Source organism: Podarcis cretensis (assembly GCF_951804945.1).
Source record: "Podarcis cretensis genome assembly, chromosome: 7".
Classification (NCBI taxonomy): Eukaryota; Metazoa; Chordata; class Lepidosauria; order Squamata; family Lacertidae; genus Podarcis; species Podarcis cretensis.
In genome coordinates, this window is record NC_137176.1 from 5,517,672 (window position 1) to 5,544,473 (window position 26,802).

Here is a 26,802-nt window from a genome sequence, read left to right on the forward strand (position 1 = left end):
GGAAATGAAGTGGATTTCATGCCATGTGAAAACTTGAATATAATGCAGAAATTAACAGGGAAACATCAGGGAAATGGAGGAAACTGCTGTGTGAACTCAACCAGAGAGAGGAGGAAGGGAGTCTTGCCCAAGGACAACTAATGAGCTCATGGTTGAAGTTTGATTTGAACTGGGGCATTCATGATGTGCATCTCCTACCCAGTACAGCCTTATTTGAACAATCTCCTCAAGTGTAAGCAAAGAAAATATGATGGTGCAAAGTTCTAAATCATGTGTGGGGCCCCTACAAGTAGAGTAAGCTCCCCACCTCAGACCCTGGTCCTCAAATTCATGGAGGGATTTGGATTGTGTACAGATGAAATGCTGGACAGGAAAGGACTAAGAAGCACTCCATATTTCTCCTCAGGTGTTTGCTCATGTATGGACAGTGTATGCCCAAATAGGGCTTACGTGTTGTTGTTGTTGTTGTTGTTTAGTCATTTAGTCGTGTCTGACTCTTCGTGACCCCATGGACCAGAGCACACCAGGCACTCCTGTCTTCCACTGCCTCCCGCAGTTTGGTCAGACTCCTGCTGGTCGCTTCGAGAACACTGTCCAACCATCTCGTCCTCTGTCGTCCCCTTCTCCTTGTGCCCTCAATCTTTCCCAACATCAGGGTCTTTTCCAGGGAGTCTTCCCTTCACATGAGGTGCCAAAGTATTGGAGTCTCAGCTTCAGGATCTGTCCTTCCAGTGAGCACTCAGGGCTGATTTCCTGAAGAATGGATACGTTTGATCTTCTTGCAGTAGGGCTTATGTAACACGTACCAAAAAATAAAAATTCAGTTTGAAGATGAACAGCGTAGAGATGTGAATGAAGAAATAGGAGCTGAGAGGAGCGAAGTGCCAGATGTACTGGTGGTTTACTAGTGTTGTTTCTACATCAAGAAAAAATCTATTGAATATTCCCTTAGAAAAATGAGCAGAAAACATTGCTGAGAAAGATCCATAACATTTATTCCAGAAATTCCAGTAATGGGGCAGGGCAGGAACCCTAAACACACTTGTCTTTCCTGCTCCCTTTCAATTTGATTACAGCAACAAAAATCGTCACTCTTATTTATCCTTAGTGCGTAAATTCTAAGGGAAAAGAATAGTTATCCTAGCTATATCTGAAGTTTTTGCAGTTTGGGCTTGATCCTCTGGGTGTCACTGTTGACCAGAACCGAGCAGAAATGTGAAATCCTGCCCAACTGAAGTTGCCTTTCTGTTAAACACAAACACAAAATATCTGAAGGAACAAGCTGCTTGTCAGTGTAAAGAAGAAATGGAAGTACATTTTCCTTAGAATAGAGTTGGATACAGGATCTTCTGAACCAGAATTTAAGGGCCTTTAACCTGCTGCAAGGATGGAAGGAATTCAGAGGCTGTGGAATTGCAGAAAGGGAATTTTCCAGTGCCTTTTCATGATGTTTTCTTGGAAGGCAGTTTCTGGGCAGATCCACTACTCCATTCCAGAAGAGATGCACAAAGGCTCTTCTGTGGGGAATATTGCAAAGGACCTGGGAATGGATGGCAAGCAGCTCCCAAACCATGGACTCCGCATTGTGTCTCCTGTAGGTATGATTCAGTACTTTTCTTTGAATGCCAACAATGGCCATTTGCAAATATCTGAGAGAATAGATAGAGAGGAAATCTGCAGAGAGGCAGAGAAATGTACGTTAAAGTTTCAGGTTCTTGTTGAAAGCAAATTAAAGCTTTATGGAATTGAGGTGGAAATTACAGATATAAATGATAATGCTCCCCACTTCCCTCTATGGGAACAGGAGCTGGAAATCAGTGAGGCATCTATGCCTGGATTCCAGATCCCTCTACCCAAAGCTCAAGATCCAGATTGGGGGATAAATTCCGTGCAGAGCTATCAACTCACAGGCAGTAGCCATTTTGCTTTGCATGTGCAAACAGAAGAAAATGGTGCCAGACTTGTTGAACTTGTGTTGGAAAAGTCATTGGACAGAGAGGAACAATCAGCTTACGATTTGCTTCTCACAGCTTCTGATGGAGGTGATCCTAGCAGATCTGGCACATTACAAATCCACATTGTTGTTATTGATGCAAATGACAATGCACCAGTTTTCAGCCAACCTCTCTATGAAGTAAGTATCAATGAGAATATTCCCAAGTGGTCCATACTTTTGACAGTGAAAGCAACTGATATGGATGAAGGGATCAATGGAGACATTAAATACTCTTTCCAAGAAATTACAAAGCGCGACTCCCAAATATTTCTATTAAACTCCACAACAGGTGAAATCATCCTTATTGGGAATCTTGATTATGAGGAATCATCTTTACATGCATTTGAGATACAAGCCAAAGATGGAGGAAGGCTGAGTGACAGATCAAAAATTGTGATATCTGTTATGGATTTGAATGACAATGCACCTCAATTATCAGTTACCTTTGCCACCAACACCATACTTGAAAGTTCACCATCCCAAACGGTAATTGCCATTTTAAATGTCCAAGACCGAGATTCAGGAATCAATGGGGAAATCACATGTTCAATCCCTAGCAACCTCCCTTTCAAGCTAAAGAAGTCCATGGATAACTTTTACAGTTTGGTGACTGATGGTGCCCTTGACAGGGAACAGGTGTCAGTCTTCAATATTACTGTCACTGTTACTGACCATGGAGTCCCCCCTCTTTCTACAGTCACAGTCATCACACTTCATGTTTTAGACACAAATGACAACCCACCCCTCTTTGAAAAAACAGACTATACTTTCTATTTTGTTGAGAATAACCAAAGAGGAGCCATGGTCTCTTCCTTAAGAGCAAATGATCTTGACTGGGAAGAAAATGCCAGAATAACATATTCCATCACTGATGACCAAAGAAGTGACTCCCGCCTCTCCTCCTATCTGTCCATTAACTCTGAGACGGGGGTTATATATGCTCTGACCTCCTTTGATTATGAAGAGTTTCAAGACATTCGGTTCCGTGTAACGGCTCAGGACGGAGGTTCTCCACCACTCAGCTCCAATGTCTCAGTGACTCTCCTCATCCTGGACCAGAATGACAATTCTCCCCAAATCCTTTACCCCTCCCCTCCCACCGATGGCTCCACAGGGATAGAGCTGGCCCCTCGCTCCTCTGAGCCAGGCTACCTGGTCACTAAGGTGGTGGCCGTGGATGCAGACTCTGGCCAGAATGCCTGGCTCTCCTACCAGCTGATCAAGGCCACTGAGCCAGGGCTCTTCACTCTGGGGCTCCACACGGGAGAGATCAGGACAGCCCGCTACTTTCTGGAGAAAGATGCCCTCAAGCAAAGCCTGGTGGTTTTAGTGAAGGACAATGGGCAGCCACCTCTCTCTGCTTCAGCCACTCTGACTGTGGTGCTGGCTGACACCATCCCTGCAATCCTCTCAGACCTGAGCAGCATCTCAGCTCCTGTAGAGCCTCCGTCTGACCTCACCTTCTACCTGGTCCTTGCAGTGGCTTTTGTCTCCTGCTTGTTCTTCACTTTCCTCCTTGTATTATTGGCCATCAAGTTGCACAGGTGGCGAAATTCTCAGCTGCTTGAGACGGGGAGTGTGAATTTCAGTGGCGCTCCTATCTCACAGTTTGTGGGGATTGACGGAGTCCGAGCATTTCTGCACTCCTACTGCCAGGAGGTTTCTCTCACTACAGACTCTAGGAAGGCAAATTATTCCAATACTCTGAGCAATAAAGAAGCTTGTGAAGCGAAGGATCCAATCCTACCTGGTGAAGATTTAAACTTGAACAATGAAGGATTAATTGTAGTCCAGGTGAGCAAACAATTTTAGATTTATGTAATTTTTTGTTTTCTTAATATTAGAATATATGTCCTGTCTGCCTCTGCTTTCTCATTATATTCATAACTATGTCAGTCTTGTTTCTATTACTTTCAGCTCCCCCTACTTTTAGTTATTACTTTATATGTGATGCTTCTGTGAAGTATCTTCTTTCAACAAATCTTCATCTTGATGCATCAGATAATCTGTCTTTGTCTCTTACTTTGGACTGCTGGTGGAGGCTCACAGAATCTTGTGCACATCTATAAAAAATCATAGTTCACTACATATTGAAAACTATCATGTATGGGAGATGTATAGGAGAAGGCTAGGCTCATCCTATTTTCATGTGCAGTAGGTGAGTTCCTGTGAGATTGATTCTAAATTGTTTTAGGTTTGAATGTTGAATTTGGTTTTTATTTCATATTTTTATTACAATTCCAAATAGTGGGTGGTTTAAAAAACCTGTATCAATAAATAAGTATATAAATGCGAGCCCTCACCTGCCTTGGTACTGATATGTTTTAGTCATGCCGCCTCAATGAAAACTAGGGCCTAGTATCCTATGACAAATTCTCATTCCCATCTTTCTACCAATAATTTCTTTCCACTACATACCCAACTGCCCACCAATAAGCTGATACTGAGATTCTCATTGCCACAAGACTTATTTTTTTAAGAAAAGTAATAATGAATTTACTTAACTCTTTTATTGGCTGAGATATTTTGGCTGTTTGTATATTTTAGTATGATAAAATGAGGAGATTCAATGGTGAGGGGACTCTGGAAATATATTTACAAGCAATTGTATTGTAAGATTGGTTGCATAATGCTCCTTTGTAACTTGCAACCTTCACCCGCTATTGAACTACAGCAGCAACAAACAAATAGTTTGGGGGGGGGGGTTGTATTTTCTACTCTATTGAGATTTCTAGTGTAAGGTAGAGTTAGAATTTTGAACCCCAGATAAGGTGTCATGTGTTGCCTTCTCTCTGTAAAATGAATGAAAACAGCTCCAGCCGACAGTGTGTTCTTCTAGGTAGTTCCACACTCCTACAATGGGTACATCAATGGAAATGTGACTGCAAGTTTATTTACTCCTTTGTAATGTAACTGTAAGCTGGTTTGATTCCAGAGCTCTTTGGTGAAATTTTGCTGGCATTTTTCTATTTTAAAAAATGCCATAATTGCTGGAGTTGTAAACACCCTACAATGGCAAATATTGATGCAGTTTATGAGGCATGTGGGGTTTTTTTGTTCCTGTAAGGAAACAATGAATGGTAACGTGCTGAAATTTGGGGGAGTTGTTTGGGTGACCATATCTGGCAATGTCCTTGAAGGACTATCCTGAAGTTCTACTAATGTGTGAATTGGACAATGCAAAGTATGCTGGGAGGATGCTTGGATTCCCACAAAATTGCTTGATGTTTAAGAGAAAGTGGGAATTATTTAGGGATTGCAGTATTTGAACAGCAAAAATAGTGCTAAAAAAAGTTGCTTTTCCTTATTGTAAATACAAGTGGCAAATCCTCTTGATCACATTCACACATCACTGTGTGGGTCAACCTAAAATTATCACAAGCTGAACCTCTGATGGGAATACATATTAAAAATTCACTTGTGATAATTTCCTAATATTATTTAGATTGTTTTAATGCACATTAAACATGGAAGAAAGAAATTTGGAACTCTGGTCTCATTGACCTGCATACTGAAAAGAGCTCTTAATGGAGTGAATAACTATAAGGTCTGATCAACAATCCATTGGGGGGGGGGTACAACTTGAAAACAATGGTAAAGGGTAAATTAAAAGCAGTTCTCTACATTAGAAATTATATACTATGTACCATTATTGAAATGGCAAATACAGTTCCCCATGTGGACTCAGTGTGTCACTGTTGGACAACGTGGAAGCAGCCATGGCTCAGCATTTCCGAGACTCTTAGAACACTCTCTCTCAACACTTCAGCAGAGCAGAAAGGAAAAGCTTTTATTTTAAAAGCTGCTCAAGAAAGGAAAGCTCTCAGTTTCCCAAGAATCAGCTGAAAAGAAGAACATTTCTATTATCTCAGATAAGTGTACTGGGAGCCTTGCAAACTATACTGAAAGAAGGAAGAAATCAGGAAATGCAATGGATGTAATGGAAGTAAAGCAGGCAGAGAGAACAAGGAAGATCACCAGGAGGCAAGTACTGTTTCTGTTCATATTCTGGTCTGTGTTCTGCTGCCAGGTAGTGTCTGAGAAGGTTCAGTATTCAGTTCCAGAGGAAGCAGAGCAGGGCTCCTTTGTGGGGAACCTTGTTAAAGATCTGGGGTTGGATGTCAGAGAGCTGTCAAAGCGCAAGCTTGGTATTTCTTCAGAAAAGCAATTCTTTGATTTGAATGAACAAAATGGCAACCTATATGTGAATGAGAGGATAGACCGGGAAGAGATTTGTGGTAAATCATCTACTTGTGTCCTCAGATTAGAAGTTGTGGCACACAATCCTTTGAATATTTTCCAAGTAAATATTTTTATCCAGGACATCAATGATAATGCCCCACATTTCCAGAATGAAAATATTGAGCTTAAATTTAGTGAGTCTACTCTGCCAGGAACTCGATTTGCTCTTGGAAATGCTGAAGATGATGATATCGGAATAAACTCCCTCCAGAACTATCAATTGAGCTCAACTCCATATTTCAAACTAGAAATTCAAGCTGGCAATGATGGTGGCAAATATGCAGAATTGATATTGCAGAAACAACTAGACAGGGAAAAGGAACAGATGCATCACATGGTCCTTACAGCCATGGATGGTGGAGAACCTCCAAAAACCGGAACAGCCAAAATATTGGTAACAGTTATTGATATTAATGACAATGCCCCTGCTTTCACCCAGACAATCTATAAAGTGAGCCTGAAGGAGAGTGCACCCAAAGGAACCTCTGTGCTTCAAGTCAAAGCATCTGACAGTGATGAAGGGTCAAATGCTGAGATCACTTACACTTTCAGTGACATCCCAAAAACAGCCAAGCAGAAGTTTCATCTGGATCCCAGAGATGGAACAATCACACTCATAGAAAGTGTTGATTTTGAAGAAAGTCAATATTATGTGATGATAATTCAGGCAAGTGATGGAGGAGGATTGGCGGCACATTGCAAAGTGGAAATTGAGGTTCTTGATGAGAATGACAATGCTCCAGATGTGATCCTTACCTCTGTGTCCAGCCCAGTTCCAGAAGATGTCACATCTGGAGCTGTGATTGCTCTCATTAAAGTTCAGGACAGGGATTCTGGGGATAATGGAGAAGTCACCTGTCACCTGAAGGAACTTGTACCCTTCCTGATAGTATCATCTTTGGATAATTACTTCAAGCTCCTCATAGATGGTGCCCTTGACAGAGAAAGGACTCCCGAGTATAATATTACAATCACAGCCACAGACAAAGGCACCCCTCCACTCTCCACACACAAATCCATATCAATACAGATCTCAGATATCAATGATAACCCACCAGCCTTTGAAAAATCTTCCTACACTGCCTACATTCCAGAAAACAACCCATCTGGAGCTTCAATTTTCCACATCAAGGCCTCTGACCCAGATCTGGATCGTAATGCCAGAATCACTTACTCCATTCTTAACAGCAACATCAAGGATCTGCCTCTCTCCTCCTATGTCTCCATTAACTCTGAGACCGGGATCATCTATGCCCAACGCTCCTTTGACTATGAGCAATTCAGGGAGTTTCAGATTCAAGTGAAGGCCCAAGATGGAGGTTCTCCACCACTCAATAGCAGTGCCACAGTGACAGTATGTGTTTTGGATCGAAATGATAACGCTCCGCAGATCCTGTACCCCTCACAATCAACAGAGGGCTCACCTTTCTTTGAGATGGTGCCTCGGTCAGCTGAGTCGGGTTATCTGGTGACGAAGGTGGTGGCCGTGGACTCCGATTCGGGACACAATGCCTGGCTCTCCTTCCATCTCCTGCAGGCCACAGAGCCCTCACTCTTCAGCATTGGCTCCCACACAGGAGAGGTGCAAACAGTCCGAGCATTACTTGAGAAAGATGCAGTGAAGCAGAGGCTGGTCATCCTGGTGAAGGACAATGGGCATCCTCCTCTCTCAGCCACCACAACTTTGAGCCTGGTGTTTGCTGAGAACTTCCAGGAGGCTCTTCCGGAAATGAACTCCCAACCAAATGACTCAGAATATCAGTCTGATCTACAGTTTTATTTGGTATTGGCCTTGACCTTGGTGTCCTTTCTGTTCCTGGTGACCGTGATACTGACCATTCTGATGAAGCTTCGAAGGTCAAAGAACCCCACTTTCCTTCAGTGCTTTATTCCTGACCCCCACTTAAAGGCTGGTGCCATATTCCCACCCAATTATGAGGATGGAACTTTGCCTTATTCCTACCAGGTCTGTCTGTCCTCTGAATCCAGGAGGAATGAGCTGACATTCCTGCAGCCCACAGTCCAAATAGCAGAGAACCTCCTTTGCAATGACAACTCTGACATTTCTTTGATGGTCAGTGGAAGCAATTTAAATTCTGAAAAGGAAAATGCTGACATGGTGAGTTCTTTTTTCTGCACTATATAGTAAGCTGACCTATCCAATAAGTTTATTTTATTAAATTTTTTTGCTGTTATTGCAAGTTTAAGAATATTATATTTCAAGCAAGCATCATTCTATAATAACAGATACTGTCAAATCACAGGATGACTTAAAGAGTGTCATACACCAGTGGTTTTTTTTTTTGTAGAGTTTTTCTATTCACGTCTGTTGGTTTCCTCTGCTGTGTTTGAGTAGCCTTTTATGGCTCATATATTTAGGAGAAGTGAAGGTGAGTGATTACCAGATAACAGAATGAATATTATTTATTTAGAAAATATAGTGTTTACATATCCTTTTTTATATTTAGTATATGCTGTAAGTGGTACATATGTTCATATGAATTCACTTCCAATAGAAATAATTCAAATTTTAATTATCATTGTGGGCCCTGTCACACAGAACATGTAGGAATTATTATTTTGTCCTATACTGTGCACAGAACATCTTTGGCAGGTCTCCAACTGCACAAGGGGATCTTTGGCAGTGGACCTCCCTCTCTGTACTATGATGCTGTTGATATTGTGAGCAGTTTTAAAGTCAGGCAGCAGTCAATCTCTCAATAACTTCTAAGTCAGAGCTTGAGGAATGGGGGGGGGATGTGGTGAAACTATTTTATTAAAATGAAGAAATTTCAGGCTGACTGTATTTATAGAAAATATAATTTATTTACTATTTTTATATAGTGCTATCTATGTTTTTGTAAACTGCTTAGAAATTTTCACAATTAAGTGGTATATAAATCCTGCAAAATAAGAATAAATGTAAAACATGTGTATGACACTTTACAAACAAAAGGTATGACAGGTGCCATATGGAAAACTCAATAAAATCAGGTGCCAAAATCAGATAAAATGATTGCATTTTATGTAAGCAATATGCTTGTAAAGTTGAAAACGAAACCTAATTTGAAATAAGAAAAGTGGGCAATTAACTTTCATTGTTCTTCAAACTGGAGGACAGAATTTAACGCACTTCTGAAGTAGACACATTTGTATGCTTATGAATTGATTCTGCAGTGTAAGATGGATTGAATCTAACCAGTGCTATTCACACAAGTCTTGACAGTTTTTGATGTCTTCCTTTAGATATGTATAATTTTTTGTTCTGTGGATTGTGAATGGTACTAATGCACTCTACTCCTTATACTTTAATTTCTTTGGTAAGAGCATGGGTAGTTCTGCCCGTCCAGATGAGGTTTGGATTTGTGTTTCTGATGCACCCCGTCACTCGCATGACAAGCTTTCTTTTTAAAAAAAACCTGATAGGAGTATCATAAACAGTTTATGATACGGAATGAGCAAGGGGCAGGGTAGGCATGGACTGGAATGACTGTTCAGCTAAAAAAAGGTCAAACTTTCCGTTGGATGTGCCTTTGGAAACACTTAAAGTTGCTCTTAGAATTGTAGCCAAGATGCATGCCCACTGATGATAATTTTTTATATATAAAGACAGTGCTTTTTTTTCTGTGGATACTCAAGTGTATGCAGTACCGGCACCTTTTTATTGTCAAATGTTAAAAGTGTGGCACTTATTGTAACAACTTCATGGTGAGTACCAACACCTTTCCCCCCCATAATAACTTATAATAACTAGATGATTATATGTTTTTAACTTCATGCTTGAGATCCGCCATTAACTCCGTTTGGAGTTTGGGCCTCCCAAAAGCCACTCTGAGGAGGTCAAACTTAAAGCTCAAGAAAATGCTCAGCCAACTTCAGTTTGTTTTTGGAATGCAGCTTTGAGAAGCACCCTAAATAAATGAAAGATTATTCACACTTACCTAGGAGCAAGTCCCATTGAATTCCCTCTCTTGCTGAAGGGAAGGGCATCTTTGCCCACATGTAAATGAAGATGAGATGGTTTAGACTAGGCCCAAGCTCTGTCTTGTGGGGAAGCCTTCTTTGGATCTGGCTGAAGCAGGCTGTTGGACCGACTTCCTCCCAGCCCCGTCAGAGAGTCCATCCACCTAGGATTAGCTGGTAAGTCTTTTAGGTGGCGAGGAGGCACGTCCCTATTTTCATCGGAGAAATGTTGGAAGGTACGTAATCGTTTGATCAGATTGATTGTAGTGGAAGGATTTTGTTCCCTGCATGGCACTGCCTTAACTGTGGGGCAGATGCTTCGATTAGGTGCCGTTTGGTAGTGTGGTATACTGAACTGATTATAACGAGTTGTAATGTGCAACTACAGGATAAGGGAGGGAAGAAACTGAAGTGTTCCATGAAAGAAAGCTTACTGGAGACACTCACTAAGGAATTGGAGGAGCCGTGGGCCCTGAGGGGAGGAGGTCTTGATCCCAGATGTTTAATGGCCTGTGACAACCAATGGCAAGAGCAGCCTCTTCTGGTCCACAAATGGGCAGCAAATGGATCAGCCTTAGGACCAAACCAAAGATCCAAGTCGGAGTGGAGCTGCCTAAAGGAGGCAGACAAGGCAAGATGGACTCTCCTTTCAGTTTAGAAGAAGGTACCTACACCGCTGGTCACATGACCCGGAAGCTGTCTGCGGACAAACGCCAGCTCCCTTGGACAATAAAGCGAGATGAGTGCCGCAACCCCAGAGTCGGTCATGACTGGGGTTACCTTTCTTACCTATACTGCTGGGGTGAATGTGACATACAGTTGTAGCCTTTCTTTAAATTGACATTCGATTCTTTACACTTACTTTCTTGGTTGAAGAGGGACAACTTAAATCGGTTAATGAATATCAGCTGACACAACAATTCCATTTCTCTGAAAATAATAAGAACACTTCAGTGTGAAGACTTAAGAACCTGGGGCACCAAATGGGAATGCAGAGGTGTCCGAGAAACAGATGCAAGTTGGAGAGAGAAAGGAGTCTAGAGGAATCCTATATGATCCTACCTGAGCACTGACATCTGCTTCTGAGGCTCTCCTCTGGATGCCCTCATCTTCAGAGAACAGGTGAGCTGTGACAGAAGAGAAAGGCTTTTAGGAGAGGCACAAATCTTTGAAGACTTGCTTATATATATATAATGCCAAATTAAGTCTTAATTTTATGAAGCTTTTTCTTTAACTGCTCACCACTTTTAATTACTGCAACGCCCCCACCCCAGAAAAAGAATAATTGGTCTTGTTTAGGTAGAGGGAATGGGAATTTCACCAAAGTGTTTAGGGGAGTTTTCATTTACCTTACTTTACTTTATGAGGTGGTTGAAGGTTCTCGCCCCCTTTTCTCTTGCTTTTTCACATTTTTTTTAAAAAAAATTGCACACCGCTAGCAGTAGTGCAAGGCTCTCTTTGCCACTTCCCATCAGCTGCACTTCCTGGAATGCCTTAGGGAGGTCATGCTGCATCATGTCACGTATCACCTATGGCACTGCAGGAAGTGTGGCCGGAGGGAATTGTCACAACGCACTCTCCAGTTTCTTGCAGGAGGCACTTCTTGGAATGCCTTGGGAATGGCACAACGCTATGTTGCATTCCATCACTCCCAAGAAGTGCAGCCGCTGAGAAGCTGTGAAGAGAGAGCCTCAACACTACTGTGACCAGTGTGGAGTTGTTGTTTTAAGTTCAAAAACAAGAATAAAAAGAGAAAACCCTAGGCCACCTAAGTGTAAGAAAATCAGCAATCCCCTTCCCCCATTAAAAAATGCAAACAATTTTCCCCCATTTTTAATATAGGAACAGACACTAATTTGTTAGTCCGCTATAATGTTGGCAACATCTGAGGACACCTGAACCTTAAAAACAACATCATAGCTATATTACTGTACACCTTGCACACAGAGTTGTTTGTCCTGGAAAATAATGGTAATTGAATAGCAGCGATATAGTCCTGTAATGTCGAATCAAATAACCTCTGCATAAGCAGCAACAAAAAAATCATAATGAAAAGCAGAATGATTACAACTCTAGTGTGAAGCACCTGCATTTTGTCACTGTGACTCTGGGTGTCGCTGTTGACCAATCCAGCAGACTAACACATGGAGCGATCCAGCCTGCCCATTCTTGCAGATAGGCTGGAATGGAACTGACAGTTCAGGGAACAAAATGATGCAGGTTTTGCTTTAAAAATAAAAAAGGACAGATAAAAGCTATTTGAACAAGAACTAGTAGTATTCCTTTTCGTGGAAGGAAATGGAAGAAAAACAGAGGCCTTGGAGTTACAAAGAAATAATCATACAATGCCTTCTAATGGTGAATATTTGGAAGGCAGTTTCTGGACAGATCCACTACTCCATTCCAGAGGAGATGCAGAGAAGCTCATTTGTGGGGAATATTGCAAAGGACCTGGGGATAGATCGGAAGCAGCTTTTGGACCATGGACTCCGCATTGTAACTAGTACAGGTATGATTCAGTATTTTGAACTGAATTTCAATACTGGCCATTTACAAACCTCTGAGAGAATAGACAGAGAGAAAATCTGTGGAAGGGCAGAAATGTGCATCTTAAAGTTTCAAGTTATTGCTGAGAGCAACTTAAAGCTTTATGTTGTTGAAGTAGAAATCATGGATATAAATGATAATGCTCCCTTCTTTCTGCTGAAGGGATGGGAACTAAAAATCAGTGAAATGTCTACACCTGGATCCCACTTCCCTCTTCCTGAAGCTCAGGATCCGGATCTGGGGATAAATTCTATACAGAGCTACCAACTCACAGGCAGTAGCCATTTTTCTCTGGATGTGCAAACAGGAGAAAGTGGGGCAAGACATGCAAAGCTGGTATTGGAGAAGCCTCTGGACAGGGAAGAGCAACCAGATTATGATCTACTCCTCACAGCTACTGATGGAGGTGATCCGATCAGGTCTGGGACAGTACAAATCCACATCATTGTTCTTGATGCAAATGACAATGCACCTGTTTTCAGTCAACCTCTTTATGAAGTGAGTGTCAATGAGAATATTCCCAAGGGATCCACACTTTCTACGGTGCAAGCCACTGATATGGATGAAGGAATCAATGGAGACATAAAATACTCTATCCAAAAAATCACGAAAAGGGACTCCCAAATATTTCTGTTAAATTCCACAACTGGCGAAATCACCCTTACTGGGAATCTTGATTTTGAGGAATCATCATTATATGAATTTGAGGTGCAAGCCATGGATGGGGGCGGTCTAAGTGACAGATCAAAGGTTGTGATCTTTGTTATAGACTTGAATGACAATGCACCTGAAATAACAATAACTTTTGAACTCAACTCTGTCCTTGAGAATTCACGAACTGGAACTGTCATTGCCATTTTAAATGTCCAAGACAAGGATTCAGGAGTCAATGGGGAGGTTATGTGCTCAATTCCCAATAGCCTTCCTTTCCAACTAAAGAAAACAATGGACAATTTTTACACTTTAGTGACAGACAGAGCCCTTGATAGGGAACATGTGGCAACCTATGACATTGCTATTACAGCAACTGATAATGGGACTCCAACATTATCAACCTCTGCAATTATTTCACTGCAGCTGTTAGACACAAATGACAATCCCCCACTCTTTTTACAGTCAGCCTACACCTCTTATCTCCTAGAAAATAATCCAAGAGGAGCCTCAGTCTTTTCTCTGAAAGCAAGTGATCCGGACTGGGAAGAGAATTCCAGAATAGTATATTCCATCACTGAAAGTCAGATCAGTACACCCCCTCTCTCCTCATATCTCTCCATTAACTCTGAAAATGGGGTTGTTTATGCCTTGAGCTCCTTTGATTATGAAGAGTTTCAGGAAATTAAGTTCCTAGTCAAGGCTCAGGATGGAGGCTCTCCATCACTCAGCTCCAACGTCTCAGTGACTCTCTTCATCCTGGACCAGAATGACAATGCTCCCCAAATCCTATTCCCCTCCCCTCCCACCGACGACTCCACAGGAATAGAGTTGGCCCCTCGCTCCTCTGAGCCAGGCTACCTGGTCACTAAGGTGGTGGCCGTGGATGCGGATTCTGGCCAGAATGCCTGGCTCTCCTACCAGCTGATCAAGGCCACCGAGCCAGGGCTCTTCACTCTGGGGCTGCACACGGGAGAGATCAGGACAGCCCGATTCTTTCTGGAGAAAGATGCCCTCAAGCAAAGCCTGGTGGTTTTAGTCAAGGACAATGGGCAGCCTCCAATGTCGGCTTCAGTCACTGTCACTGTGGTCTTGGCTGACAGCATCCCTGACATGCTGACTGATCTGAGCAGTGTCCCAGTATCTGAAGATCCACAGTCAGATCTCACCTTCTACTTGGTGACTGCAGTGGCTTTTGTCTCCTGCTTGTTCCTTGCCTTCCTCCTTGTGTTACTGGCACTCAAACTTCGCAGGTGGAAAAATTCTCAGTTGTGTGACAATGGAAGTGTGCATTTTGATGGTGCTCCCATCTCTCAATTTGTGGGGATTGATGGAGTCCGAGCATTTCTTCAGTCTTATTGCCACGAGGTTTCACTGACTTCAGGCTCTCGGAAAAGTCAGATTCTTTTTCCAATTGGAAGTTGTACCAATACTCTGACACCACAACAGGCTCCTGATAAGCCAGGCCCTTTGTTAGTTATAGGTAACTCTAACACAGTTACGGAGGAGGCAGCAATCCCTCAGGTGAGCACATAAATGTCAAGACTTTGGTTTCCTTTATTCAATATTCAATATTATATTATTGCATGACAAAACCTAGAGAAAGCCTGTTTATGCTTTTTATCACAAAGATGTAAAGAAATAGGGTGTTTGAGGTTCAATATATAATGAAGCAATTACTTTATTGTTTCAAATAAATACTGTATTTAAATTTAGGGCATATTTTAAATAAATCAACTGGGTGGCAGGGAAATTCCTAATAACTGTTACTGTCTCACAGTTCTTAGAGATCTATCTAATCCATGCCTTTCTTCAGTCTTACTGCCTGATTTGCTTGTACAAAGCTTACGTGGAGGTCATACAATGTCCAGGGTTGGGCGTTACCAGCTTTTCAACATAGCCGTGTATCACCAACCAGACATTGTGATATAGAGATACATTGCAATGTTGAAAAGTGGAGCGAAGAACGAGCTGCATTAGGCCTAGCCATGTGAGGCACTGGGGTGAAACTGCCTCAGTATATATGGTGAAGGTGCCATATATACCAGCAAGTGAAGGTACCATTGTGCTCTGGCTCTCAAACCCATCCTGGGCGATGTATCAATACATTGGGGAGTCCTAACAACGTCTCTTCTTTATTGAGCATCTGATTTTGCATTTAGGTTTGTTACCTTTTGTGATGGCTCTGTTAGTACTAGTTACAGTTAGGTAGCCGTGTTGGTCCGCCATAGTCAAAACAAAATAAAAAAATCCTTCCAGTAGCACCTTAGAGACCAACTAAGTTTGTTATTGGTATGAGCTTTTGTGTGTATGCACACACTTCTTCAGTTATTCTATTAGTACTGTTTTAGTTCTATGGGTGTGGGTGTTATCTGACTAATTTTTCTGGGAGTGAAGGAGTGGTGATGTGTGATTAATTAAGGGCCCCCTTTCCTTCCAGATTTTGAACACTGACTGAGAAGGTGGTTTTTAATTTTTTTTAAGACTATCAAAACTAGATGGAATAGGGAAGATGCATACCAGCCTCCCATGCAATAGTCCTGCCTTGTGACATTCCACTCCAATCCTAAACTCTACTGTAGAACTCTGGTTTTGTCTTCTAAATCTGAGTTGAGGGAGGGGAGGTGCCCACCCAATTGCCATCTGGCCCAGAGCTTTTGCTTTCTTAATGGCCCATTGCCGTTCCTTTGTTCTTTCTTAATGGCTCATCTTCCAGGTGATTACTTCATAAGGAAGCTCACCTGTATTACATTTTAACCTGTGTTGGGTCCAGGAATTTAGGGGAGTCTGGCACCCACAAACTCATAACAATATATTTGGCGCGGGGGGGGGGGGGACGACTGCTACTTTTCGTTGGAGCCTGTGACATCTAATTGTGCATTAACAGTAGCAGTAGTAACAATGCTGGGGCATGTTCAGATTCTCTACTGTTATCTTCAAATCTTACAACTCTTCACAAGATAGTTGCTTTGTTTTTCTTTACCTTTGTGCTCTATAAGCCCTATGAAGCATTATTATCTGACCATGCAATGTAGGGACATTTAGACGTTCAATGCCATGAGACCAAAAGATCTTCAGAATAAAACCAGAGTTCTGTAATTAGGGAGATACCAGGGTAATGTGATTTGCCCTTCCCCTTACTATATTTTTGTTGTTGTCTTAGGTGGAGGAGAGATGTTCTAAGAAAAATGTGACTGTAAAGATGAGAAAGCGTATCCAAATTTGTTTTTGGAAGTTTTATCGACAGTGCCAATGTGTATCAAAACTTTACTTTAGACAGCTAGGAAATGTTGGTGGGAGACATTGTGTAGAATAAAGAGTCTGACGGAAGTGCATGTACCGCCCTCCACAGTGACATGTAGTTCTTCCATATGAGCAGGAAACTTCTTGCATACAAACAGGAAAAACATACGGTCCTTATTTTACCACATTATTATGTGATTTCTAATCTTCATTTGATCTGCTTCTAATGAAATTGTGTCATCTTCATATTTCACTATGGAAACACATTTACACTTCCAGTTCTTTATTCTTTTATTCAGTTGTTGAGTATCTTTATTGCATTTGTAGTCCATCTCAGAACTTTGATGCAAGGGTTGGATGGAAGATTCATTGCTTTCATATAAAACAACAAATACACATGCATGGATTTGACTGAAATCAACACACAACAACAATAGGAATGTTAATACAATACTGAGCACGCAGGTCAACGTTGCCAGGTTTTAAAGTGACAAACATCTTGTACTATTTGTTTCATCTGTTCAGAAGATAGTTGAGGAGATATCTTAGATTGCAAACTGCCCTAGGCAGTCACCTGTTTTGCATCCCATTGATCCAGACCTAAAATATACATATCTACATAATATGCTGCTTTGCACATCATGCTAAGCCATAGTTTGTTTTAAACCATGGCTTACTCCCGCCCCTGTGGGCACTATGTGAAGCACAAGCAAGCCATAGTAAGATTTATTGTGTGAAGCCAACATATCTTCTAGACTTCTTCCTGTCTTACCACTCATGGCTTCTGTGAAACAAGCAAACGATGATCCATAGAATCATATAATTGTTGAGTTGGAAGGGACCATGAGGGTCATCTAGTCCAACCCCCTGAAGTGCAGGGATTTTGGCCCAATGTGGGGCTCAAACCCATGAGCCTAAGATTAAGAGTCTTATGCTCTACTAACTGAGCTATCCCAGATCCATACAACACAACATGCCACAGAATGGCTTCTTTGTGCCATGTGTGGCACCTGCAAGGACATGGGAAAGCTGCAGTAGAGCTAGGAGGCATGTTCATTTGTTTTATTTATTTAATTTACAGATTTATAAACACTGTCCCAGCCTGATGCCATTGAACTGGTATTTTTAAAAAGGAAAGAAAAAATACAAAGTTTAAGAGACTCCAAAAACAATTTTCAAAAGATTTCTACACTTGTACAATTAATATTGAATAAAACCACTAGGTCACACTTCAGGGGGTGCCTTGTTCAGTTAACTTAAAATAAACTATGGCTTATATTGGTATGAAATCAAAATCTCTATTCATTCACATTAACTGGGACTGCATCTCATGCAGTTCTCTGTCTAAACCTCGTAGTGTCACTGTTAGCCAATCTAGATGCATATCCACAGATACTTCCTATACTGTGATACCTCAAAGCAACTGCACAGATAATGGAAACAGCAGAGCACAAAGGAAGGACAGTCTAGCTGAGAAACTGAAAATACTACTGGTTTAAATACAATAAGAAAAAGCGAGATTATTCTATCTAACGGGTTTGTCTCTTGTTCTGCTGAGAAACCTGTTCAAAACAAGCTGGAAAAGTATTTTATCAGAAAACAGAATGGACAGAAGGCAGAAAGAGGATGTCAAGGCACTCAGAAGGCAAGTACTGCTTCTCTTATTTTTGCCTTTCTCCTGCTGGGCTGCCTCAGAACAGATTCGCTATTCTATCCCTGAGGAGATGGCAAAGGGTTCGATTGTGGGGAATCTGGCCAAGGATTTGGGACTGAATGCCAGAGATCTAGGAAGGCGCAATCTGCATGCTGTCTCTGTGAATAAAATGCAGTATTTCAATATCAATGCAGAAAATGGAAACCTCTATGTAAATGATAGGATTGATAGAGAGGAAATATGTGACAAAACTCCACTCTGCCTGGTTAATTTTGAGGTGGTGATTGAAAATCCCTTAAATGTTTTCCATATAACTGTGGAAATTCAGGATATTAATGACAATACTCCACATTTTTTGAAAATTAATATCAACTTAGAGATTGTGGAATCCACTTTGCCAGGCACCAGATTTCTCCTTGGGAAAGCTGAAGATCCTGACATAGGGATGAATTCGCTCCAGAATTACCAGCTGAGCTCTAATAAATATTTGACTTTGGATGTTAAGGACACTTATGATGGAAATAAATTTGCAGATTTAGTGCTGCAGAAACCATTAGATCGAGAGACCGAACAGACCCTTCACTTGATTCTCACAGCGTTGGATGGGGGTGAACCTAGAAAAACTGGGACTGCCCAGATATGGATTAATGTCACAGATGCCAATGACAACCCACCTGTTTTCACTCAAGAGGTGTACAAGGTCAGTTTGAGGGAAAGTGTTGCAGTTGGATCGCTTGTGCTCCGGGTTACAGCATCTGATAATGATGAAGGTTCAAATGCCCAAATCAGGTACCATTTTAGCAATATACCACTGAATGCCAACAAGAAATTCAGTCTAGATCCTTTGAATGGCTCAATCCTACTTATAGGGCTACTGGATTTTGAGGAAACCAAAGAATACACTTTGACAGTTGCAGCAAAAGATGGGGGTGGGTTAGAGACACATTGTAAAGTTGAAATAAGAGTTATTGATGAGAATGACAATTACCCCGAGGTAACCCTGGTTTCCTTGTTTAGCCCAGTCTCTGAAGATACTCTGCCTGGTACCTTAATAGCTCTGATCAATTTGAATGACAAAGATAGTGGAGATAATGGAAAGGTCACTTGCTATTTACAGGATGATTTGCCCTTCAGAATTCTTCCCTCATCTAACAATTACTACAAGCTCCTGACAGATAGTCCACTTGACAGAGAAATAACTCTAGAGTACAATATCTCAGTAACAGCCTCTGACAATGGCACTCCCCCTCTCTCCTCACATAAATCTATCACACTTTTGATTGCTGATATCAATGATAATGCCCCTACCTTTCAGAAGCCATCCTACAACATCTATGTGCCAGAAAACAATCCTTCAGGTGTCTCCATTTTCACCATCAAAGCCTCTGATCCTGACATGGACCAGAACTCACGGATCACATACTCCATCCTCAACAGCAACATTGAGGAGCTTCCCATCTCCTCCTATATCTCCATTAATTCAGAGACTGGCACCATCTATGCCCAGAGATCCTTTGACTATGAACAATTCCGAGATTTCCATCTTCAAGTGAAGGCCCAAGATGGGGGTTCTCCCCCTCTCAGCAGCAATGTGAGCGTCAGGGTGTTTGTTCTTGACAGGAATGATAACAGCCCTCGTATCCTGTCCCCCTCACAAGAAGCCAAGGGCTCAGCCTTGTTTGAGATGGTGCCTCGTTCGGCCGGGGCAGATTATCTTGTCACCAAGGTGGTGGCCGTGGATGCAGATTCTGGACACAACGCCTGGCTCTCCTACCACCTCACTCAGGCCACTGAGCCGGCACTCTTCACGGTTGGTTCTCATACTGGAGAGATCAGGATAGCCAGGCCCTTTGTGGAGAGAGAGATGCTGTGAAACAGAGACTGGTCATTATGGTGAAGGATAACGGGCAGCCGTCTCTCTCGGCCACCATGACTCTGAACCTGGTGTTTGCTGAGAACTTTCAGGAGGCCCTTCCGGAAATGAAGAGCCAACCCAGCAGCTCGGAGTATCAGTCTGACCTGCAGTTCTACTTGGTGCTGGCCTTAGCTGTGATCTCCTTCTTGTTCCTCTTGACTGTCATTCTGGCCGTTACAATGAAGCTCCGTCAATCAGGGCATCCCAGGTTCCTACAGTGCTTTGGTCCTGTTCCCCATTCCAAGAATGGTGCCATCTTCCCACCCAACTTTGAAGATGGGACTTTGCCCTATTCCTACCAGCTGTGTCTGTCTTCTGAGTCCAGGAAGAATGAGTTTGCCTTCCTGACACCCAATGTCCAGATGGCAGACAATATTCTTAGCGGCGAGAAATCTGATGTTCCTTTCACAGGGAGAAGTGAAAGCAATTTGCATTTGGACAAAGTTAATAATGACAAGGTAAATTTTCTTTTCAAAAATTATTTGTGCTGTATTTTCAATAATTTTTAACCATAACTATAATGGAAATATTAATTGTTTACATGTAGCTTACTCTAGCTGCTATATACCTTTCAGCAATTGGCGATTAAGAGGCTGTAGAATATTCTTCATTTTAGGTTGCTCTCAGAAAGTGCAACACTTGTCGTTGATTTTAATCTAAGATTATTTTGTAGCCAAGTTTGCTATATCAACAACTTATTTTCTTTTTCTTTTTGTAGAGCGAAACTTATATTAGTTAACAAAATTAAATGGTGCCAGACAATCACCATTATAATTATGTCACATGTTAGGGCTATAGTGCTAAATTATAATTTGGTCAAATCTCGGCCAAATCAAACAAGCAAGGACCAGAGGCAGAAGGTCTCCTAGATGGGTTGCAGATAAAGGAACAAGAGCTAAGGATGGAAGACAAGTTATATGTTCATGGACAGGCTGGTGGGCAGATATATCTCTTAGGCTAAGCCTGACCTTATTCTCATTCTCATTGAAGGACTGCAGGTAAAGAAACCTGCAGCATTCTTAGTAGCTGGAAATACATTACTAATCCATGTGCGTCTAGCAAGTCTACCTAAATACTTATGGTAAGAAGTTGACAGAATAACATAGCTCAGGTTTCTTAAATTCACTCACCACTAGCACTTCATAAATGTTGCAGTAAGCAGATACATATGCCAAAGTAACTAGATACATAGTCCCTAAAGGTCACTGACTGACAAAAAGATATGGGGAACATTGGCAGGAAGCTGTCAATAAACACATATCTGTAAGTGTGTGTCAAACAGATACTCTACATGCAAATCAACCAGATTTAACTGAATGTCATACGTACATCTGTAGCAAATCAAAGATTCATGATGTGTAACATCTGGAATAGTTCTGAAAAGTACAGGTGTCTCCCTCCACTTACACAGGGTTTATGTTCTTGACCCCTGCAGGCATAACTGAAATCGCATAAAGTGTCCCCCCCCCCTCCAAACACCCTACTGTATCCGAAAGTATCCACAACTAGAATTGAAGTTATGGGGCTGGCAGGAGGCTGCAGGATGCATGGGAAAGCGGCTGCTGCTGCGCTATCCCACACATCAGCTGTTAGGCAAGGAAGCTGAGCAGCCTAAACAAAGCCTCTCTGTGCCTCTAGTCTCTTCTGGGCTTCCTGTGCCCTCATTGCCATCCTCTTTGGGCTCCAGGGAGGGTTTTCTTGCAAGTCACGTGGACATTTCAGCTCTCTTCTGGCATTTCCAGGTTTGAATTGAATTATTTAATTGTTTCCCAAAACCACACATATACATAGTTGAGTGCAGGTCGATATCACGTAAATGGGGGGGGGGCCTGTATACAAAACTGAAATATTAATATTCTTATTCTACAGTAGAATCATATTGCAAGTATTTAAAATGCATACCTCTGCCATACTCAAAGAAGCTTTATTGAAGACATTATATTTATTTAAATGAAAAAAGTTGTTGCAAGTCCTGGAAGCCTTTTGTAACATTATCTCAAGTTTCTCACAATAAGCAGGCAGATGGAGATGTGATGACTTCTCCTCTATGTTATTGATACTATAAAGAATTTGAGTTACTGTGGGTTGTAATGTCAAATTATAAAAAATACATTTTGGGTTGTTGCTTTTGCAAAATCACAAAAGACATTATGTGTTTTACTTGCCACCCACATATGCAAGAAAGCGGCAAGAAATCCCTTATATGCTATTTGCTGAAGACATAAGACACCTCTTGCAGTTCCTTATCTGAGACTCAGAGTGCCGCTGTTGACCAACATAGTTCTCACAGTGGAGCTGAAAATCCAGTGATTTGCTGCTTCTGCAATGTGATTGTTCAGTCACACAGAGCTGGGAAACAGCAGAACACAGGGACCTCCAAAGTGTTTTGCTGAGAAACAAAAACCACTGCAAAGTACAGAAATTCAACAGCAACCAGTAGCCTTGTTTATCACCCCTCATTGAGCTCTTCTGCATCCTAATGGGAATGTGAAACTCCTCATCAGCTCAACGGATCACAGAAAACAAGGATAAAGCACACATCCCTGCAAGAGGAATGGAAGATAGGCAGAAGGAAAACAGCAGATCAGTAAGAAGGCAAGTACCTCTCCTCTTACTATTCTCTCTGTGTGGTCAGATTGCCTCAGAGCACATTCATTATTCCATCCCTGAAGAAATGGAAAAGGGATCCATTGTGGGAAACCTAGCCAAAGACCTGAGATTGAATAACAGAGAAATAGGAAATGGCAATCTGCATATCCTTTCCCTAGGTAAAAAGCAATATTTCACTCTCAGTGCAGAAAATGGGAATTTGTATGTAAGGGAGAGGATTGATAGAGAGGAATTATGTGGTCAAACTGCAATCTGCTCCATCAATTTTGAAGTGGTGCTTGACAGCCCTATGAATATTTTTCATATAACTGTAGAGATCCAAGACATTAATGATAATGCACCATATTTTGTAAAAGGGGATATCAAGCTGGAGATAAGTGAATCCTCTTTAAAAGGCACCACATTTCTCCTTGGACAAGCTGAAGATCCTGATCTTGGGGTGAATTCTCTCCAGAATTACAACCTTAGCACAAATCAGTATTTTATTCTGGAAGTGAGAGAAAGAAAGGATGGAAAGAAATATGCAGAATTAGTATTGAATAAACAGTTAGATCGGGAAAGTGAAGGCAGTTTCCAATTAATCCTTACGGCGCTGGATGGAGGGAAGCCTGCCAAAACTGGAACAACCAAAATTTGGATCACCGTCATTGATGCAAATGACAACCCACCAGTCTTCACTCAAAAAGTATACACAGTCAAGCTGAAAGAAAATGCCCCCAAAGGGTCTTCAGTGGTCCAGGTGAAAGCCACAGATAGAGATAAAGGTTCTTACGCTCAAATCAGCTATAATTTTAGTAACATCCCTGAAATTGCTCAACAGAAATTCTACTTGGATCCACAGGAAGGGACAATAACACTTAAAGAGGCTCTGGACTTTGAGGAAATAGAAGAATATGCAATGGCAGTGGAAGCAAGAGATGGGGGAGGATTAGTCGCTCAATGCAATGTTGAAATTTCACTCCTAGATGAGAATGACAATGCCCCAGAAGTGATTCTTGCCTCTTTATCCAGCCCAATCCCTGAAGACTCTGCAGTAGGAACCCTGGTAGCCCTTATCAATGTAAATGATAGAGACTCTGGAGATAATGGGAAGACTGCTTGTGATATACAACACAATTTGCCATTCAAGATGGTATCAGCCTCCAATAATTATTATAAGCTTCTCACAGACGCCCCCTTGGACAGAGAAAGAACTCCAGAGTACAATATCACAGTCACAGCCACAGACAAAGGCAACCCTCCTCTTTCCACATACAAAACCATCACACTGCAGATCTCAGACATCAATGACAACTGCCCTGCCTTTGAGAAACCCTATTATACTGCCTATGTCCCAGAGAACAATCCTTCAGGCTCCTCCATTTTCAGGGTCAAAGCCTCTGACCCAGATGTGGACCAGAATGCTCAAATCACCTACTCTATTCGCAACAGCATCACTGAGGGGTTGCCTCTCTCGTCCTTCCTCTCCATTAATTCTGAGACTGGCACTATCTATGCTCAGCGCTCCTTTGACTATGAGCAAGTCAAGGAGTTTCAAGTGGAGATGAGGGCCGAAGATGGAGGCTCCCCCCGCCTCAGCAGCAATGCCACCATGAGAGTGTGCATTCTGGACCAGAATGACCAAAGCCCTCAGATTCTTTATCCTTCTCAAGGAGTAGAGGGCTCCTCCTTGTTTGAGATGGTGCCTCGCTCAGCAGAGGAGGGTTATCTGGTGACCAAGGTGGTGGCTGTGGATGCTGACTCTGGACACAACGCTTGGCTCTCCTACTATCTGCTCCAGGCAACAGAACCTGGGCTGTTCTCCATTGGTTCCCATACTGGGGAGATCAGGACCTCACGGGCTTTTTTGGAAAGAGATGCTGTGAAGCAGAAGCTCATCATCTTAGTCAAGGATAATGGGCAGCCACCACTATCCGCTACCGTGAGTCTCAACCTGGTGTTTGCTGAGAACTTCCAGGAGGCACTTCCGGAAATTAGCCACCAGCCCAGTGACTCCGAGTATCAATCTGATCTACAGTTCTTCTTGGTGCTGGCCTTAGCTTTGATTTCATTCTTATTCCTCCTGACAGTGATTCTGGCCATTCTCATGAAGATTCGGCGATCAGGGAACCCCAAATTCCTGCAGTGTTTTGCTCCTGTTCCCCATTCAAACAACACAGTCATTTTCCCACCAAACTATGAAGAAGGAACATTGCCATATTCGTATCAGCTGTGCTTATCTTCTGAGTCCAGGGTACAGGAGTTCACCTTTCCAACACCCAATGTTCAAACCGCAGATAAGTCTAATGTGACTTTGACTGCCAATGGAGGCAATATCCTAAATTCTGAGATGGATAATGCTGATATGGTGAGTTTATTTTCAGCGGTACATGGTTAACATTTTAAGCAGTCTCTTTATGTCTATAGGCAACTAGTATGTTTTAAGCTGATTTATCTGAGTTTTTTCATATAAACATTCAGTTCACATGAAGATGGGGCAGCTACCCCCTCTGCTTGAACCTCACAGGTGTACTTGAAGCTCAATGTCTGTACAGAACATGCTGTACAGGTGTTCTCAAATAGGCCTTTTCTTTGTCATCAGAAATCTTGCAAATGGAAGGGTCTATTGGTATGTGTACAGGCCTATTTGTAGATGTTCAGATCTTCAACTGAAATTGTGGAGATGAGTAAGATCTTTCTTCATCCCCTCAACACATTCATCGGATGTGGATGTGGCATAAAGAAAATGCTATGTATGCCGTCTAACCTTTATCTAATTTATCATTACTTCATTTTACTGATGAACTTCTGTTCTTCCACTTCATACCTTTAATGAAAAATGTGTTTGATAGAGATGAGGAGTGGGATGAGAGAGGGGGAGGAATGGCAGGGAGAGAGACAGAGAGAGAAAGATGTACCTTATACCATCAGAAAGCTGTATATTTTGTTCTGCTTTAGGGCAGTGAAAATTAGAGGGAAGGGTCCCAACTGCATGGCTTAATTTTAGAATAAAATGTTTCAGGAAATACCTAAAATGATTCACCAAAGGTAGAACCAGCTTTAATAGTACTTTTATGTTTCTAAAGGTAAAGGTAAAGGGACCCCTGAACATTAGGTCCAGTCGCGGACAACTCTGTGGTTGCAGTGCTCATCTCGCTTTATTGGCCGAGGGAGCCGGCGTACAGCTTCTGGGTCATGAGGCCAGCATGACTAAGCTGCTTCTGGCAAACCAGAGCAGCGCACGGAAACACCATTTACCTTCCTGCCTATTTATCTACTTGCACTTTGTTATGCTTTCGAACTGCTAGTTTGGCAGGAGCAGGGACCAAGCAATGGGAGCTCACCCCGTCGCGGGGATTCAAACAGCCGCCCTTCTGATCAGGAAGCCCTGGGCTCTGTGGTTTAACCCACACCACCACCCGTGTCCCTATGTTTCTAGTTCATTTTAAATGTGAAAAGTGCATCACAAACGTTTTAATAGTAACTCAGTATTATTTCCCCTTGCTTCTGAATACCTCCCAAGGTACTTCCTCATATAATCACTATATTTCAGATTGTGATTGGAGAAATAACGGTAGCAAAATATGGCTGAGGTTGCATTTGAGGTGTTTAAACAAATGTATTTTGTCAGCCAAATGAGAGCCAGATTAGTACTGCCAACTTGCACACACTTGTCTCACTGCCTATGCCACCCACCACCTGGCTCTTGTTGGGCTTTCTGGAGCAACCACCCCATCACCATGCCTCCCTATGAGGAAGGTGAACTGCCTCACTCTGAGCAAGATAGCCCAGGAATATACAGTACCTGCATCACTACTGCTTTTAAACTTTTAACTAAATCTAGTAAAGGTAAAGGGACCCCTGACCATTAGGTCCATTCATGACCGACTCTGGGGTTGTGGCGCTAATCTCACTTTACTGGCCGAGGGAGCAGGCATACAGCTTCCGGGTCATGTGGCCAGCATGACTAAGCCGCTTCTGGCGAAACCAGAGCAGCGCACG

The 26,802-nt window shown here is 42.1% G+C and overlaps 1 protein-coding gene and 2 pseudogenes across 3 annotated transcripts; all 3 read left to right on the forward strand.

Annotated features, from left to right (window-relative positions):
- The first annotated feature begins 1,186 nt into the window (after window positions 1-1,186).
- Window positions 1,187-3,823, forward strand: LOC307219951 (protocadherin gamma-A6 pseudogene; annotated as a pseudogene). Its single transcript has one exon. The product of its transcript is annotated as a protocadherin gamma-A6 pseudogene (transcript).
- A 14,474-nt stretch (window positions 3,824-18,297) lies between these two features.
- On the forward strand, window positions 18,298-20,309 carry LOC307219975 (protocadherin gamma-B7-like). Its single transcript, XM_079983594.1, has one exon. The coding sequence runs from the start codon at window positions 18,367-18,369 to the stop codon at window positions 20,167-20,169; it is 1,803 nt and encodes a 600-aa protein (XP_079839720.1). The 5' UTR covers window positions 18,298-18,366; the 3' UTR covers window positions 20,170-20,309.
- On the forward strand, window positions 20,187-25,198 carry LOC307219554 (protocadherin gamma-B5 pseudogene; annotated as a pseudogene). Its single transcript has 2 exons — window positions 20,187-20,669; window positions 22,847-25,198. The product of its transcript is annotated as a protocadherin gamma-B5 pseudogene (transcript).
- The last annotated feature ends 1,604 nt before the right edge of the window (window positions 25,199-26,802 follow it).